Source organism: Manis javanica, chromosome 7, assembly GCF_040802235.1.
Source record: "Manis javanica isolate MJ-LG chromosome 7, MJ_LKY, whole genome shotgun sequence".
Classification (NCBI taxonomy): domain Eukaryota; kingdom Metazoa; phylum Chordata; class Mammalia; order Pholidota; family Manidae; genus Manis; species Manis javanica.
This window is the reverse complement of record NC_133162.1, coordinates 15,892,132-15,909,389: the sequence shown is the minus strand read 5'-3', so window position 1 is coordinate 15,909,389 and position 17,258 is coordinate 15,892,132. Positions and strand designations below refer to the sequence as shown.

General features: G+C 44.1%; 1 protein-coding gene and 1 long non-coding RNA gene across 4 annotated transcripts in view; one reads left to right on the top strand and one right to left on the bottom strand.

Annotated features, from left to right (window-relative positions):
• LOC118971097 (uncharacterized) overlaps window positions 1–17,258 on the bottom strand; it is a 79,631-nt gene that overhangs the window by 4,623 nt on the left and 57,750 nt on the right. The gene's annotated exons all lie outside the window — the stretch shown is intronic.
• The window catches only part of CASP7 (caspase 7), a 30,672-nt gene that overhangs the window by 10,261 nt on the left and 3,153 nt on the right, over window positions 1–17,258 (top strand). For all 3 annotated transcript variants that reach the window (XM_073240393.1, XM_017641426.3, XM_037011071.2), the window contains 4 exons: window positions 11,262–11,395; window positions 11,875–12,003; window positions 14,560–14,735; window positions 15,107–15,236. In XM_073240393.1, coding sequence (XP_073096494.1) covers window positions 11,332–11,395; window positions 11,875–12,003; window positions 14,560–14,735; window positions 15,107–15,236 — 499 coding nt within the window. In that variant the 5' untranslated portion in view covers window positions 11,262–11,331. The remainder of the gene's footprint in view (window positions 1–11,261; window positions 11,396–11,874; window positions 12,004–14,559; window positions 14,736–15,106; window positions 15,237–17,258) is intronic.

The window sequence follows — 17,258 nt, the reverse complement described above, 5'->3', positions numbered from 1 at the left end:
TTGGTGAGCACTTGAAAAACAGAGAAGACCACGAGGGAAAAAATATTTGAGATATTTAAAATTCGTTAATTGTTTGGACTTTTTAAAGAACATGATTTAGAAGGAATAAGGATAGCACAGTCTACATCCATTACAAGCTGTAGTTTTGGAACAAGGCCTAGTGTCATCTGTGAACTTGAAGAGGGATCCCTCTTGATATCAAGATAACCCTAGCACCCAGCACAGCTTACCTGCCATTCAAGGTCACAATGTGGTCCCTGCCTTGGATATCAACTCAGGTTCTTATTGAATGTCTAGGCACAGCTACAGAAAATACCTAAGGACACCAAAGCCAACTGCTAAACTGTGCTGGGAGCTCTGGGAGGCTGGGAGGCGAAGGGAAGGCTGGGGGTAGAGGGGTTGGAAGTGGAGTTGCCAGGGGAGTGGAAGAGCCTGCCTGCCAGGCCCAGGGCCACAGAGGGAATCACGGTCAGGTCCAGCCATGCAGCCCCGGCTCTGGCAAAGTGGGCGGGACCCCGCGGACAGGGTGAGTTTGGTCCTGGGGGCACCACTGCGGGCCATTGTAGAAATAAGTTCAAGCCCTGCGCAGCCTGGAAGACGTCCTTTCCAGGAAAACTTCAGCTGTGAAATCATAGGCTCCCTTCTGAGCTCTGCTCAAGATCAGTATTAAAGGAAATAAAAATTAGCAAACATTCCACACACTCTCACATCTCCCCGGGGCATTGGTGGAGCCCCATGTGTCCCTGCACAGGGGTTTGTTTATCCTTGCAGCTCCCCAGGGAAGAGGGCAGGAGAAAAGGCTCGTTTTCAAAATTGGACGAACACCCCACTTGTGAGGTGCTGGCTCAGATCACATGAGCTTCTTCCTCTGTATCAGATCATCTCTGTGTCCCACACTTTGTTTCATAAATGCCACTTGGTTATAAATCTTCTTTCTTCCATATCTCCACTTAAGTTTCTCCAACAGTAAATGATACATGTAAACAGGTCCTTCTAAAAATGCATTTGTGTAATTATAAGAGAGAAAGAAGCAGGTGTCCTGCCTTTTCATTCATGCAGGGGGGTTTCAGAAGAAGCAATGTTTTGCAACTGGAGAAAAGAAGAAAGAAGGTAGACCTTAACTCATGCCCAAGAATATGTTCCAGACTAAGGGGAAGAAGCTGTTCAGTCACACCCATTGATTGAAAGAGGCCAGGTCTGGGCCCCCTAAAATAAAAGGAACTTTACAACATACCCAGGGAGTTTACTTTCCCATAAAGGAAGACTTTGAATCCAAACTTCAGGATATTGAATGCCTGTCTCTGAAATGTATATATGAAGAGTAATAAAGATAGAATGCTGTATTTAGAAAGGTGATGATACCCCTTAAAATGGCACTGTGGTGGAGTTGGACAGACCCTGGTCCTGCCTCCCACTCACTCGTTGAGGGATGATAGCAAGTCCTTGAACCTCAGTTTCCTCATCTGCATTATAGGGATATGAATACCTGTCCACTGGATTGTTTATGAGAATTAAGTAAAGTAACTGTCAGTTTGCTGAACTGCCTGATAAGGAAGAAATCAGACTGCATCCCTGATGAGGAGGAAATCATAGAATGCTAATGTTAAAACTGGAAGACTCCTTAAAACGTAACTTACCCAATTTCCTTCTATAATGATCAAGGAAAATTAAGACAGGAGAGACAGCAGAGTGCTGTACCCCTGGTCACCCAGCAGAACCAGGACCAAGACCCAGGTCTATGTTGGGGTCCAGGGCTCCCCACCTTTCATCAGTGTCACCCACAACTGCAGTGGCATCAAGCTGTGCAAGCACATTAATCTACCATCAGGGCAGTTATTTTCTTCTTCCAAGATTTAGTTCTTCATTGAAACTGCTCCCTTTCTGCTTCACTTCAGCTGAAGGATGGGCTATGGATGGTGTTCCAACAGGGCTAGCAGTGGGCTTTCTGATAAAGAGGGCCGAGTGGACATCTCAGGAGAGGCAAGCCACCCTCTCACACATATTCAAAAGGTCTAGACCCTTCGAAGCCATGGCTTCTGCCTGTACAGAATGCCTCCAACTATTTTAAGTTATTGCTCTTCTAGAGAAGAAAAAATAAGCTGTCAGGTTAAAAGAAAAAGGGAGGAAGGGAGGTGAATGATCAGGTTTTCATAGTTAAAGAAATTTTAGAACACTTAGTATGGAATTAAGTGTAGTAATAGAGAAGTAATATGAAAAGGCCTGTTGCTTCTCAGGGGAACAAGGGGCCACAGGTGAGAAATGTGCAGCCTGGCCTTGCGTGTTCAAACCCCGAGCTCGCCGGGGCTGATGGCTTTCTGGCCGGCATGCGTCTGTGATGGTGAGTTTGTACACCACTCAGCTGGAAGTGAAGAGGAGCAGTGAAGTGGTGGCGTGAGAATGCCACCGAGGCATGTCAGCTGTTCTCAATTCGGGAGCCTCTGGCCAAGATACAGACATCATTGTATCTTCTACTTTTTAAACAGTTTTAGGCTATTTAAAAAGAATTCAATCCTTCGTTTCTCCTGGCTGATCTTTTTGAAGTCTTTTGTCAGTTTTCATCATCAGAGGTCTCTCTGCTCCTTTCTTTAGAGGAAAGAGGGCAATGCGAGGGTGGCTAAGCTTGAGAGAGGGGAATCTTCCTCTCCCGAGCCTATTTTAATCCAACTTCGTTTTCCAATGTAAGCATGTTTTCGCAAACTGAGTTTCAGAGAAGAATGTCCAGAGCCACTTTCCTCTCTTGCTGACAGATCTGAGGATGGCAAATGACGAGGAGCTTTGCCCAGGGCAGCAGGGGGCGTCACACCCCTTCATGGACTTGACACTTTCATTGGCTGTGACCTTGAACCAGGAAATTGAGAAAAGCATTGCTGAGCCATTTGCTTAATAGGCGCCTTGGGTTTTATGTGTTCACATTTTCCTCATTGCGAAGGGATGGGTGGGATGGGGAAGTGTAGTAACTCCTGCATCATCCACATTATTTCAAGGCCGTTGAAAAAGTTATATGCCTCATTTGAAAACCAAGGTATTTGGTATGACTCTAAGGTCTTTTATTACTTGCATTACTGCCTTGAGCACCCTCCTGAAGAAAAAAATAACCTAATAAAATCGAATTCTTTGATTTCATCACGAACTCACTTCCTATTTTTCTTCATTTACTTACAATAATTTTATGTATTTCGCGATTCCTGTGTGTGCTGTCTTTCCACCTTTTGTAGTTTTGACACTTGGGTGGGTTGCCTGCATCTGCATGCTCATTATTTTAAATAGCTGTGTAGTATTTTGTTCTAGTGATACTCATTCTCTTGCTTAGCCATTCCGCTATTGTTTCCAGCTTTTCACTCTCAAACATGGTGCTAGTGGATGCACCTTTGTGGAAATTTGTGGGGGGTTTGGGGTTGTTTTTTTCTTTTTGGACCCTGTGCTCCTAGAAAGTCACCTTTTCTCTAGGGAGCTGTCCCTGGGGAGCTGGGGGGTGGGGGCTGCAGCAATGTGGAGCCTGAGCATTTCTGCTGGTCAGCAGAAAGAGGGAGGTCAGTGTGACTTTCCCAGCCCCAGAATGAATGGTGCTGTGGAAAACTCCAGCGTTGCAGTTCACTGCTGATTCAGTCACAGCCTTCAGGGCCAGGCGGGCTGTGCCAGTCTTCTGTTCCCTGCTGAGCTGAGCATGTTGAGTTTTTATTATTACAGAGAAGAAGGGAACCCGCTGCCCATTGTCGCAGGGCAGAACCTGTTTCTGATGCAAAGGGGGCTGCTTTTGGATGGAGATGCAAGGTATCTACCTTCACCCTGTCCTCTCCTCTCTGTCTTGCTCTGTGCCTTGGTATGTCAGGACTGCTGGGGATGCCCTCTGTTGAAATGTTGAAACCATGCATTGAATCACCCCAAAAATATTTAGACAAAGCAGCTACGAAAACCAGAGCTCTCGTTCCAAATGAAACAGCCCTGGGGAAATGTGTGCCCGGTGGTGTGTTTACTTTCATGCTGATGAATGTCTGCAAACAGACAGAGCTACTGGGAATCCTATTCATGGAGATGCTTCAGAAAATAAATAATAGTGGGTTTGCATGCTTATATATTCCTTTCCAAATTTAGAAAGGTATAATTTGTGTTTGGAGAAGCCTGGGGGATCTGTAAGAGAATAAAACCTGTATTTATCCACTCCAGGGCACCAGAGTGGATTATAAAATTCATCTTGTACTTCCAGAGGTTTTTTCACTTCTTGTTAAGATAGAAAGAGTATTATTATCATATAATGTTTTCTGGTCTGAGTTGCTATAGGCTCTTCAAGGAAGTCTTTTCATATAAGTAACCATCAGAGCTTGGTTGTGATTTTTTGCCTCTTGACTTTGTTGAAATGACTGAGTTGGCCTTGCACTGTGAAATTTGAGGTTCCAAAAAATGGTTGTCTACCTACAAAGTTAGGATTATCTAGTTCCTTCCTGATAATCAATGCTGGCCTTTTCTGTGTTCCTAGCAGAGATTTGAGCTCATCTGAATGCGTCTGGGAAATGAAGATAATGGTACTTGCTCATATTAGTGAAGAAATGCAGCACCAAGAAACAGTAAGGATTGTTAGGAAGCCTGGTGGCTAACCTGCTCCTGTAAATTAACTGTCCATTGCATTTTAGTGCACACTTAAACTCACTCACCCAGTCACTGCACCAGGCTATTGCACTTTGTTACCATCTTGTTGCCTCACCCCAAGCACAGTGATTTCATGGCCACACTTCTTTTTTAAAATCTGCTGCCAGTTGTGAAACACATGAGCTTTTAAGAGGATTTGAAACTTTTAATTCACTAGTCTAGTTTATCATGAGCCTTGCACTCAACAGCAGGTTCCAAGAATCCTGTGTTCCTTCTCAGCATAGTAATCTCGGCCAAAGTCTTCAGCATGAAAAAAAGGTCAAGACAAAGTCTCAGTTTATCAGAAGAGAATTAGCAAAGGGAGAAGAAAGGAGGAGGGTGGGGTAGAATGGGCAGGTGATAGGATCTGGCTTAAAAATACCATGGCCAGCTTCTATTTGCTGTGTCTTTCCATGGCTCTTGTCGGTACTTTGCAGAATAATACACTTTGTAAAGCATAAAAACCTATCCAAGTATCACTGGTACTTATTCCTGGTGACTTAGGGGAGCTTTATGCCATTTGTCAGATTCAGGAGAAAGGCCAGTGTCCATTGATTTGATTTGAAAGAAGCTCAGAGTGCACGCCCTGTAGGAGTCTGTGTCATATGTTCCAGCATCTTCTACAGAAAGGTCATTGGAAGCTGGGACAAGAACAGCTGCTTTAAAAAAAATCTTATCTCAGGGGGCTGATCAACAGCTGAAGAAGTTTTTAACCTGGATCCTTGAAAGCTTCTTATTACCCTTCCTATTCCCTCCCCGAGCCCACCCCGGGAGCACCTCCCATGCTGAGCTGTGGACTCCTGCCATCATTCTGCAGTTGGCTAATTAATTAGCACAATTTATTTGGAGCCCTGGAGGCTCTTGCTTCTGTCCAACAGCAGTTGTTCATCTGATGATCTGCTTGGCTCTGAATTGATTTCCAAACAGACAGTCACTCTTTGGGAGCTGCTACCACTGGGATCACAAAGCTTACCTCCCCTGGTAGTGAGTTACTGCCCCACCAAGGCTGTGCTGGGGACTTACCAAATGTTGTGTAAACAAGGAGCATGCGGATGGCAGTGTATGCAGTGGCATTTCCTGGGTGCAGTTTAGTTGTGCTGTTAAAGTAACTTCAGCTTAATGTTGAGCTTGACTGTCACCCCTAGGGGACCTTGCAGGTTTTTACAGAGTTGGCCATCTCACACGTGACCCTAAATATACCCTCACTCACTGGCCAAGGGGCGCCTTCTACAAGGCCATGCTTCACAAGGCACATCTTTTCAACCTTCTGGCCAAGAATCAAGGATTCTGTAGTTCTGCACCCACACGGAGAGTGAGGTTTGATAGGTTGGGGGAGCTGGTGGGAGGAGTGGCCAGGTGGGACCTCTGCTGCCACGGGTTATGGACGCAGCCAAGGGGCTTGAAACGAGAGTAGAGACAGCAAGGAAAGGTCGGAGCCAAGAGGACCCAGGCAGTGGCCAGGCAAGCTAGTGCTGAAGCCCTCAGACTTCAGAGGGGGTGAGCATCTCCAGGGAAACACCGAGACCGGATTCTCTAGGTCTAGTGCAAGGCGCAGGAATCTGAAGTTTTAACAGAGGTAAGAAATGCGGTATAGGGGACTCCGAGTCCGACCTCAGAATAAACCTGGGCTCTGTCTCGTCTGGCTTTGTGATCTTGGGCAAGCTAATGTAACTTTTTTCTATGAAATGAGGTTAATGCCTTACAGAGTTGTAAAGGTCACGTGAGATAATACACATATAAAGCGATGAGGATGCAAAACATAGTAATTATTATAAGGGTATTTATTATTGTTTTCTTATTATTGACACAGAGGAGCAAGGTGAAAAGGCTGGGGAGAGAGGTAAAAGTCACAGTGAAAAACAAAAGCGAGGTGTCTGGGGAGCCCTTTCAACATTTAGCTCAAGAAATATGAATCTAGTAATTTCACAACGGGCCAGATCTGAAATCCATTTGCAGAAGTGATTTTTAACTATTAAATAATAATTTTTATCTTAATCTTTTGAATAATTAACTTATTCACATACTCACGTATCTAAAGAAGATAGTCAAAATTCCTCCTTCTTGCTGCCCGGCTCCTAGCTCCCTACACAGATAACTAATATTTATGTTATAAATGAATAATATTAGTAATAATAATGACATTTATTTACCACTTCCATGTGCCACACACCGTTCTTGTGCCTTGTGAATCTTAACTAATTTACATGCTCTGAGGTGGATCCTGTAATTTTGTTCTTTTCATGGGAAGTGTTTTCTTTTTCTGCTTTTGCGTTCCTTTTTTTTTTTTTTAAACCCATTAATTTTCCGAATTCTATACAAGTGAGGTTAAGTAACTTGCCCATGATTGCTCAGCCTGCGTGACCGAGCAGTGTATCAAACCCACACAGTCCAGCCCCGGGACCCATGGATTTATCCATTAAATCATCCTTCAAGAGTCTCTTTATGTAAATACAGGCAAATATAAGGTATGATATTTTCCCCTAATTTTTTTCCAGAAGGTGGCAAACTCTTCTCATTGTTCTGCCCGTTTAGTTCCAAACTAACACCACTTACTAGAAATCACCCCACATATGGACATAGTTTCCTCATTCTTTCTTACAACCCTGTGTGATTTTGGTGAAACACCCTCCTCTTAATGGGCCAGCCAGGAAGTAGAGACTGAGCCAGATATTTTTACCTGTCCTGCTTGCCATTATGGGAGTGAGTGGCTAATTGAATAAATGTATGTCAGCCAGCCAGGGTTTTTAACTGAGGCTTACTATTAAGAATTGGAAATCAGAGTGGCAGGGGAAAAACGGGACAAAACTTGTCCGTTCAAAAGTGTTTGCAAATAGTATCAGGTGTCACACACAACAGAAATAGTCAAGCAAAACGATTGTCCTGTGTTCCTGCAGAATCAGCGATGGGTGGCTACCCTAATAGAGTTGCCTCTCAGCAATCAGTTCCTAAATGTAAGGCCACGTTTAGTATCTCTGTGGCAGCCTTGCAGCAAGAATTGGCAAAATGGAAGTAATGGCCCGGCTCTCACCGGAGTCTGGAAGGGGCAGTGGGGCTGAAAGGGAGATTCGAAGAAGGTACCAGAAAGGTGCACCCCAGAAGAGGTGCCCCAAAGTCTCACAACTATTAGGAGGCAGACTCTAATCTCTTAGACTCTGGTTCTTGTGGACTGTGCACTGGACTTTAGTCCATTTTTTTTCCCCTGGCTTTTTCTCACTGATGCTTTCTCAACAATCATTTCCTCTTATTTGTCTCTCTAGTGCAAAGCTTTAAACTAATCATGGAGGTTTGCTTCCTCAAAGTTAAACTGCAGATGGGGTTTTCCCCAGGCTAGCGCCCCTTAGGAAGATGAATTCATAATTGCTCTTTAATACGCATGTGGTCCAGGAAGACCTGGGTTTAACAAAAAAAGCTATTTTGGTTAGAAGCAAATATTAATAGTGACTGACTCAAATCCAGAAAGAGGAAGTAGATATTCAGTTCTTTTTTAAAAATAAGAGTTCAATTTAGGGGCGGGATAGGTAGGGGAAATTGTCATTAACTCCCTTTTGAGATACTTACCAGGGGTAAGAATCACATTTCTTGAATTTAAGATTCTTTTCATAATCATGGAAAGTATTTTCTTTTTCTGCTTTTGCGTTCCTTTTTTTTCTTTTAACCAGTTAATTTTCCAAATTGTATTCTGATAGAAGTGGTTTCCTTTTCTTTTTTGTGTAACTTAATTCCAAGCCTGTCTTCTCATAAAAGATGCTTGCTGGTTTGGTTTTGCCCGTTATTGAGAAGGAGTTAATGGCAGCTTTTAAAAAAACCGCAGCTTGTTTATTACTTGGATATTGTTGTACAGCTTGTTTGAAATAATCAATAGTACAGAAAATACAAGTAGCATTTTATCTCTCAAAGATCTCCAGCCTGCCAAACTTAATGCTACTCTTATTAGGGTCTTTGAATGCCTGAAATTAGCTTAAGACCTGTCAGGAGTCCATGAGAAAATGCAGGTGAGAGTTGTCACAAGGTCCTGGCCCTTAGTAAGCAATGACAAATGTATACCTATAAAATGGGTATGATTTATGCCCCCTCCACTTAAGCTCAGAGGCATCAATTGAGGAAGATTTTGTGTGCATGTGAAAGACTGTGGGCAGATATTTGAATGTGCACAGAAGACAGTATCAGTAGGGGTCACCGACTAGGGAGCAATCAGGAAGTAAATCTTACTCCTCTCTGCATGGCATGACCCTGTACAGTACAGAAACGAACTCATCTTGCTGATATTTGTCTCGTCTGAGCCTTAGAGAGGCCTGGGAGTGTGAGAAGACTCCATGGGAGTACCTGCTGCCCTGACCCTCCCATCTCGTGACAGTCACAGAAGGCTCTGCTTTGCAGAAGAGGAAGTTGTTGCTTTGAAGGGCAGAGACTCCCTGGCCCCAGTCATCCCCGGAAACAGAGAGAAACTAGAGGGAGGGAGAGTCTAGGAAGGAGATAGAGAAGGGAGCAGAACAGAGGCAGGACATTTTTCTCTTTGAAAAATGATATGATGAGGACTGGGCTGGGCTGGGCTAGGGGAGAAAAAAAGAAAAAAAAATGACGTGATATCATGGAAGAAATTGGGCTTCATAAAAGTGGAAGATAAAACTGAAAAATAAATGAAGTTGAAAAATAGCAATATGGAGTCTGAAGACTCAGTGTACGGAGCTGATCTGTAATCTGGACCAAGTAGGAAAGGCCATGTCCTTCCAGGTGCTCTGAGAAACTCCAAAAATAAGACTCAATGAAAATTCAGAGTGAAATTCCCTTGGACCCGCATTTGTCAGGTTAACAAGCTTAATTTTCACTTTCATTGTACCTCTTCCAACTGGAGAATGGCAGACAAGTCATCCGCACAAACACGCAGGGGCCCAGGGCTCTAGAAGCCGCCATGGAGGTCTGAGGCCTAGGTGAGCACCCCACTTGGGCGGCCTTGGACAACCCCACCCTCCTGTTCTCCTCAGTTTCCAGATCCATAAAACAAGAGGATAAAACTTGATTTTGTTCATTCATATAACACTCTTCTAAAACCCAGCTGCCCTGACTAGAACCTCTTGTACAATGTCTAATACAAGTGGCAAGAACAGACTTACGTGACTTGCTCCTGATCTTAGGGGAAAGCATTCAGTCTTTCATTACTAAACAGGATCTTAGCTGTGAGTGTCTCACAGATGCCCTTTTCAGGTGGAGTCCTAGTTTATGCTGTATTTTTATCCTAACATGGCATTGGAGCCTGTCAAATGCTTTTTTGTGCATCAACTGAGTTGATCATATGATTTTGTCCTTGATTCTACTAATATGTTGGCTTACATTAACTGATTTTTGGATGTTAAACCAACCTTATATTCCTGGGATCAGTAACACCTGCTCATGGTGTATAACCTTATCTATAGATTGCCAGATTTGACTTGCTAATATTTTTGTTAAGGATTTTTGCATCATGTTCATAAGAGATATTGGTCTGTAGTTTATAAAAAATATTCATTGAGCAACTTAGGTGTCAAGCATTGTTCTAGGTATTGGGAATTCAGGATTTTTCAGAACACATAAAAAGTCTCTTCTGTCATGGAGCTTACATTCAAGTAAATGACTAACAAGGCTGCTGTCCACTTGCATGTAACGTTTTTTTTCTCTGTCCTCCCTCCAAGTGAGGCCCCATGTTCCAGCCTCAGCAACTACATGCCAGACTTTTGGTAAGCTGGATGGTCAGAGTCTGGATATTGGAAGGGGGCTATTTTCTCTTTTAAACCACTGTTCCTTTTCTCCCACTTTTAATATAAATGTTCATTGAATCGTAATTCCACATAGAAAAGAGCACACACTTCATAATTTTCAATAACTGACACACGCATGTAGACAACACTCATATCAAGAACAAAATATGAACAGCATCTGAGAAAGTCCTTAGGTCCCTTTCAGCCCCTAACCCTCCCACCATAGAGAAAACCTCCTCCTGACTTCTAATATATCATATCTAAGTTTTCTGCATATGGGTTCTTTTAATGAACTCTTTCTCAGTTTTTTGTAAGATTCGTTTATAGGGCTTCGTGTTGTCATGGTGCTCATTCTCATTGTCATATGGCATTTCATTATGTGGACATCCAGCAGTTGATCCATTCTGCTGTAAATGGACATTCAGACCGTTTCCTGTTTGGGACTCTTGCTGAACAGTGCTAACTGTGCATACATGGATCTCTCTTTTGAGATATATATGCCTAGGAGCAGAACTGCTCTGTCGTAAGATAGGTTTAAGCTCAGTTTTAGTAGACTGTGCTGCTTCTCCACAATGGATGTACAAAGTAGGTTCCCACTAGCAATGTATGATTAACTCCAGGTGCTAGACATGGTCCCTGACACGTTGTAGCCATTCTGGTGAGTGTGCGCTGGCATCGTATTATGATTTTAATTTGCATTTCTCTAGCATGCAATGGAATTAAACAGGAGATCCTGTTCCTTTTAACTGTGATAATTAAACAGAGCCATCTGTCCACCCCAGGTCCTTTCTTTGCAGATATTGCAGTCTTCTTGGGCACCCCTTCCATGCTAGTAGTAAAATCAAGAAGCCATTACTGTCCAAACATCTCCCACAACCCCTGACTGGCTTTTTATTTCCCCAATAGGAAAAAGAAAAATGACTCAGGGAGCTCAGTCAAGACCACCCGTGACCAAGAGCCTGCATATCAGTATAACATGAATTTTGAGAAGGTGGGAAAATGCATCATAATAAACAACAAGAACTTCAACAAAGAAACAGGTAGGTGGGATGGGCATGGGCCAGCCTCTCCTGCTTGCTTCAATTCTCTTCATCTTGTGTTAAGACTTGTATCAGATTTTCATTGGGAAAACACCATGTCATCTGTGGTGGCAGACAGCCTGTGGAAGGTGGTATTTGAGTGTCCAGGGGAAGGGGGTGCAGGGAGTTGGTAATTGTCAGTCTCAGGGCCCTCCAGGTGCATTGCCAGGGCGGGACCTGCACCAAATGGCTAAGAGTCAAGGAGATTCTTGATTAGCCTTGACTGGAGCAGAGCGTAGCCTTGACTGGAGTGGAGAGTAGCCCCTTCTGCAGGTGAGCTGAGGTATGCTGTCCTTTGAGTTTATTTCTTACTTCAGTTGCTCATTTCACTTATAACCTTGGCAGCATTTTCACCAGAGCCAGCGAGGCTGCCCTTGATGTCGGAGGGCAGTACTCGGCCAAGGACTGCTCATCGTGGGCTGGGTGCTTGCTTCCCACAGGTATGGACGTCCGAAACGGAACGGACAAAGATGCCGAGGCCCTTTTCAAGTGTTTCCGAAACCTGGGTTTTGATGTGGTTGTCCATAATGACTGCTCGTGTGCCAAGATGCAAGATCTGCTGAGACAAGGTGCCTGCCTGCCTCCTCCCGCAGTCTCCTTCCTGCTCCGCAGATGCGCGGGGCCCCAGCTGGTCTCGGACACCTTCGCAGGACAGAGGGATTTCAGCGTGGGCAGCCTTTCCTTCCTCCGGGCTACTCCAGCTCTGTCTCCAGGAAAGGGCAGGTCTCTTTCAGGAAGCTTAGATCACTCCCTAAAAAGATGAAGTCAGCTTGCATGATGGCAAGAGAAATAGGTTCAGTACCTACAGGACAGTCTCAATTTCAAAAGGCTAATTCCTAGGAAAGTAGCAAATCTGTGGCATTCTTCCCAGAATGGAGTTTAAGTGTAATCTTTTCCCTTGTGGCAGACAGAGGATAATAATCCCCATATACTTCAGAACTGCCTTATTTTTTAAACAGTACATTCACAAAAGCGTTTCATTAGATCTTTAACACAACCCTTGCAGTACTGGCCAGCAGAATATTATCATGTCCCATTCATAAATGTGGGACAGAGCTTTAGACAGTGTAAAGGACATCCGGAAGGCACAGTTAGTAGAGAAAGACCTGAAAGGTACAGTTAGTAGAGGCAGACCTGAAACTCAAGCTTTGTTCTGGCTCTAGAACAACTGTGTTTTGTGTCACACCACTGTCTAGAGGCTGCCACCAAGGGGACTTTGGCATTTAGGGCAAGTCTTTGAAAGTGATTAGATAGTGACTCACAGGCAGCAGACAGGCACAGAGTTCAAATCACTGCTGCTTTTCTGAACTACACAACTAACGAAGAAAAAGAGCTTCACCATCTCTTATATTACCCTCTCTTATATTTTTAAAAACTAGGCCTCTTTTCTTGTTTCTTCAAACATGAATCTTAAAAGCTGACCTTCTGTACCCTAGTAGCCACGTGATAGAGCAGACTGGAAATTAGGAGCCCAAGTTTGGGGTCTATCCCAGTTCTAACAGCTGGGCAACCGAGGCATGGCAACTGCGTCCTCCTCATTCTTTGCTCTCCTGAAATGCAGATCATGATGCCAGCTCCTCCTGTTTCTGTGGTCAGAGTGAGGCTTAGCCAAGAGGTTTGTGAGTGTGCTTTGGGAAGGGTGACAGCCTGTACAGATGTAAGGGCTTGTCCCAAATGTCATTTCTGTTCTTATGAACAGTGAGTCATATTCCACCTGAGCCCAGAGCATGTCTCAATCACAGAATTCTCATTTCTTGTCCTATCAAAATAGCAAAGCAGTTATTTTTCTCTACTGTTACGTGTAGTAGGTTCCAGTGTGGGCAAAGCTCCTGATTTCCAACTCTGCCTTAATTCATCTGATCAAAAAACAAGCTAAAGGGGAGAAAGAAGTCCATCACCTTGTGCCTCTATTGTCAAAGCAAATACAATGTCACTGTACAGGTTAATGCAAAGGGGGCACAGGACCAGAATGGGAGAGGCCACCCCTCTTTGTCTGTCTGGAACTGAGGAGACAGCAGGGCTTTGCGACTCCCTGGGTGTAAAGCATGGCTCTGAGGCTCTAAGAAGTTGTGCCTACTTTGGGCAAAGTTATGGGGCCTCTCCAAGATCCCATTTTTTTTATCAGTGAAATATAGATAAATGAGGCCTTCAGAGGGCCAGGGATTAAGTACCAAGATCACTGTCTGCACAGGAGAATCTAAATCTTATTCAAGAAAGAGTAGGTTATATTAATTAGCTAGCTAGCTAACTGTTTATCTAGTAGGAATCTCTGAACTTGAGATGAGTTTGAGTTTAACCAACCTCTCCTCAGTATCCTAAACTGACAGCCAATCTAGCATTGTTTTTTTCCTTTTTTGGAATTTTATTTGTTTGCTTTTTAAAGTGCGGTAAAATATACAACACAACATGCACCATCTTAACCATTTCTAAATGTATAGCTCAGTGACATTAGGGGCATTCAGATGGTTGGGCAGCCATGCCTGCCCTCCATCTCTAGAATCTTTCTATCTTGCCAAACTGCAACTCCATCCCCATTGAACCACCACCTGCCCATTTCTCCCTCCCCTCCCCCTGGCAGCCACCAGTCTACTTTCTGCGTCTGCGAACTTGATTACTCTAGGTACCTCACGAGGGAAGTCACAAAATATTTGTCCTTCAATGACTAGCTTATTTCACTTAGCATGATGTTTTATTTTCTTTAACAGTTACTTGCACGGCACTTACTACGTGGGCTGCTTTATAAATAGTAACTCATTTAATAGGTACTAGTATATCCATTTTACAGATAAGGAAACCAAGGCACAAAATGGTGAAGTAACATGCCCAGTGTCACAGACCTAACCTACAGTGGGGTCACATGCTCTTGGGCACCCCAGTATGCTGCCTCTCAGCCGCTGCCTGAACCCCTCCCAAGTTTAGGGCTCCCTTCCTCATGGGGCAGCCTCATTCTGGTGTCAGACTGAGAGAGAATTCTAGAATCCTCTCTCTCTCCTCCAGAGAGGTGCTTCTCCCATCTCCAGCAGTCCGTGGCAGCTCCAGGCCCGCAGGGAATACTCTGCTATCTATGAGGACTCACACAGGACTTAGGTTTTAACTTTTTCCATGTTCACATCACTTGCTTGCAGCTTCTGAAGAGGACCACAGAAAGTCAGCTTGCTTCGCCTGTGTCTTACTAAGCCATGGAGAGGAAAATTTAATTTATGGAACGGATGGTGTGACAGCAATAAAGAACTTGACAGCCCATTTTCGGGGGGATAGATGCAAAACCCTTTTAGAGAAACCCAAACTCTTCTTCATTCAGGTAATCACTTTCCAAAGACAATACAATGGAAAATGGGGAAAAAATGACAGAGTGACTCCGATTGTATCATTGAACAACTTTATGTGCACATGTTTCATTTGGGGTACTCACATTTCTGTCTCTAAGTTTGGCATAGGTACTTGCGTCAGATGGCAAATTATGAGGGTTTCTTTAAGACTTTACAGTACTTCTATTTGCTTTGTTTACTAATTTGACACAACATTCATTCACTTATTACTTCATCAGATTATCATTGAGCTGCCAGCACATGCCAAGCTCAGTTTTAGGCACTAGGTGCCTAGAACAGAGCAGTGAACAGGATACATGTCTCTGTTCCAACTCCGCAAAGTGATCTCCGTTTTGATACCTAGGCTTGCCGGGGCACAGAGCTCGATGATGGGATCCAGGCTGACTCGGGGCCTATCAATGAAACGGACGCCAATCCTCGATACAAGGTCCCAGTTGAAGCTGACTTCCTCTTCGCCTATTCCACAGTTCCAGGTATCAAGGCCATTGTCTGCTAACTGGACCCTGCCATTCCAGCATCAAAATGAAGGCTTGGGCTGTTTTCATGTCCTATTGCTGCAGTGATAAATTACCACAAACACAGTGGCTTTAAACATACAAATGTATTATCATAGAATTCTGCAGGTCAGAATTCCAAATGGTTGGCAAGGCTACATTCCTTCTGGAGGCTCTAGGAGGGAAAGTCCACATCTTGCTTTTTCCAGCACATTAGAACCACCCGCATTCCTTGCTCTGTGGCCTCCTTCCTCCAGCTTTAAAGCCAGCAGCCTTGCATCTCTCTGACCCCTCTTCTGTCCTCACTTCGCTCTTTCTGAGCACAGCCTCTTTGAGGGACTCCTGTGATTAGGCAGGGCCCACCTGGATAACCCAGAATAATCTCCCCACCCCTTTCCACAACCTTCATCCCATCTGCAAAGTCCCTTTTGCCACATCCAGTAACATACTCACAGGTTCCAGGGTTAGGCATGGACATCCCTGGGCGCCATTTTTCTGCCTACCATGGGGATGTATTCACTTTTCTCTCCAAGAAAGCTGACTTCTCTCCCTTATTATTACTATTACTGGTAATTATAAGATAAACCATTTCTACAGCACTTTACAACTTAGGGAGTGTTTTTCATGTCTTTTATATTAAATAATTTTATAATGATTGTGTACAAAGTTAAGAAAGATGCTATTGCTGTCCTAATTTTACAGATGGAGAAAAGTTGAGCTTGGGTAAGCTTCAGTGATGTGCCCAAGGTCACACAGAGATTATATAGCACACAACAGCTCAGACCAGGATTCTTTTACACTGCAATCTGTAAGCAGATACCAGAAAATTCCAGTAATAAGCAAGCCTGCCATTATTTGTCAAGCTCTGTGTTTGCCTTAGTTGAGGGAAGGCCGTTCCTTTGTTTTAGGTAAAATGCATCACTGAGTTAGAATTCTCCCAGCTGCAATAGTAGTTTGTCAAATACTTGATACAAAGGTATTGGTCACAGTAAATAGGTCGGTGTATTTGGAAAACCCCTGCTTTGGCAGGATCTACAAATGAGATTTTGTGACAATGATAACTTCACAAAAGTTAAGAATCATGTGAAAAAGGGATTTTGTCTTCCTGCTCCTGAGAGGTAAGCACTGCAATGGGGGGCACATATCTGTGTAAACAAAGACTAGCACAGTTCTAGGCCCTTTGAGCAGGGCCTCAAGGAAGTAAAGGAGGAAGAGTAAAACTGTGGGGAGGCAGGTGAGAGAGGCTTTCCTTCAAAAGACCTGTAACTAAGTCTTGGAAAATCAAACAAGGGGATGAGAAAGATGGCTTACCAGACAGAGTCCCAAGGGCCCTGGCAATACTCACGAGGCTGGACCACAGGCTGTGTTAGCATGCTGGGATTGCTGTAATGAAATACCACATGCAGAGGCAGAAATTTATTCCTCACAGCTCTGGAGGCTGGATAGTCCAGGACCAAGGTGCCAGCCATTTGGTTTCTGGTGAGGCCTGCTTGGCTTGTGGACAGCTGCCTCTAGCTTTGTCCTCGCATGGCAGAGAGAAGACAGGAAGAGGGGAGGGCGCTCTCTGGTGTCTCTTCTCATATAAGGACACTAATTCCTTTGGGTCAGGGCCCCACCCCTATGACTTCATTTAACTTTATACCTTCATAAAGGCCCTGTCTCCAAATTCAGTCCCACTGGAGGTTGGGGCTTCAGCACTTGAATTTTGGGGACACATTCAGTCCATAGCACAGGATATGGCAAGGCCTGGCATGGCTCAAACCTGGACAGGTAGGCAGGGTGCCCCATCATGTGCTTTGCTAAGCAGCCTGCACTTCACTGTGATAAAGGAGTAATAGGAAACTATTTTAGGGGGGAGAGTCACAGGATGAGATTTGCATTTTTCAAATGGTTCCCTGCAGATAACATAGGACAGTGGTTAGAGGACACAAACTCAAGGGCAGTAATGAAATGGAGACTGTGGTACTTGTCCAGCCTCACCAGGGTATTATATTGAATGAG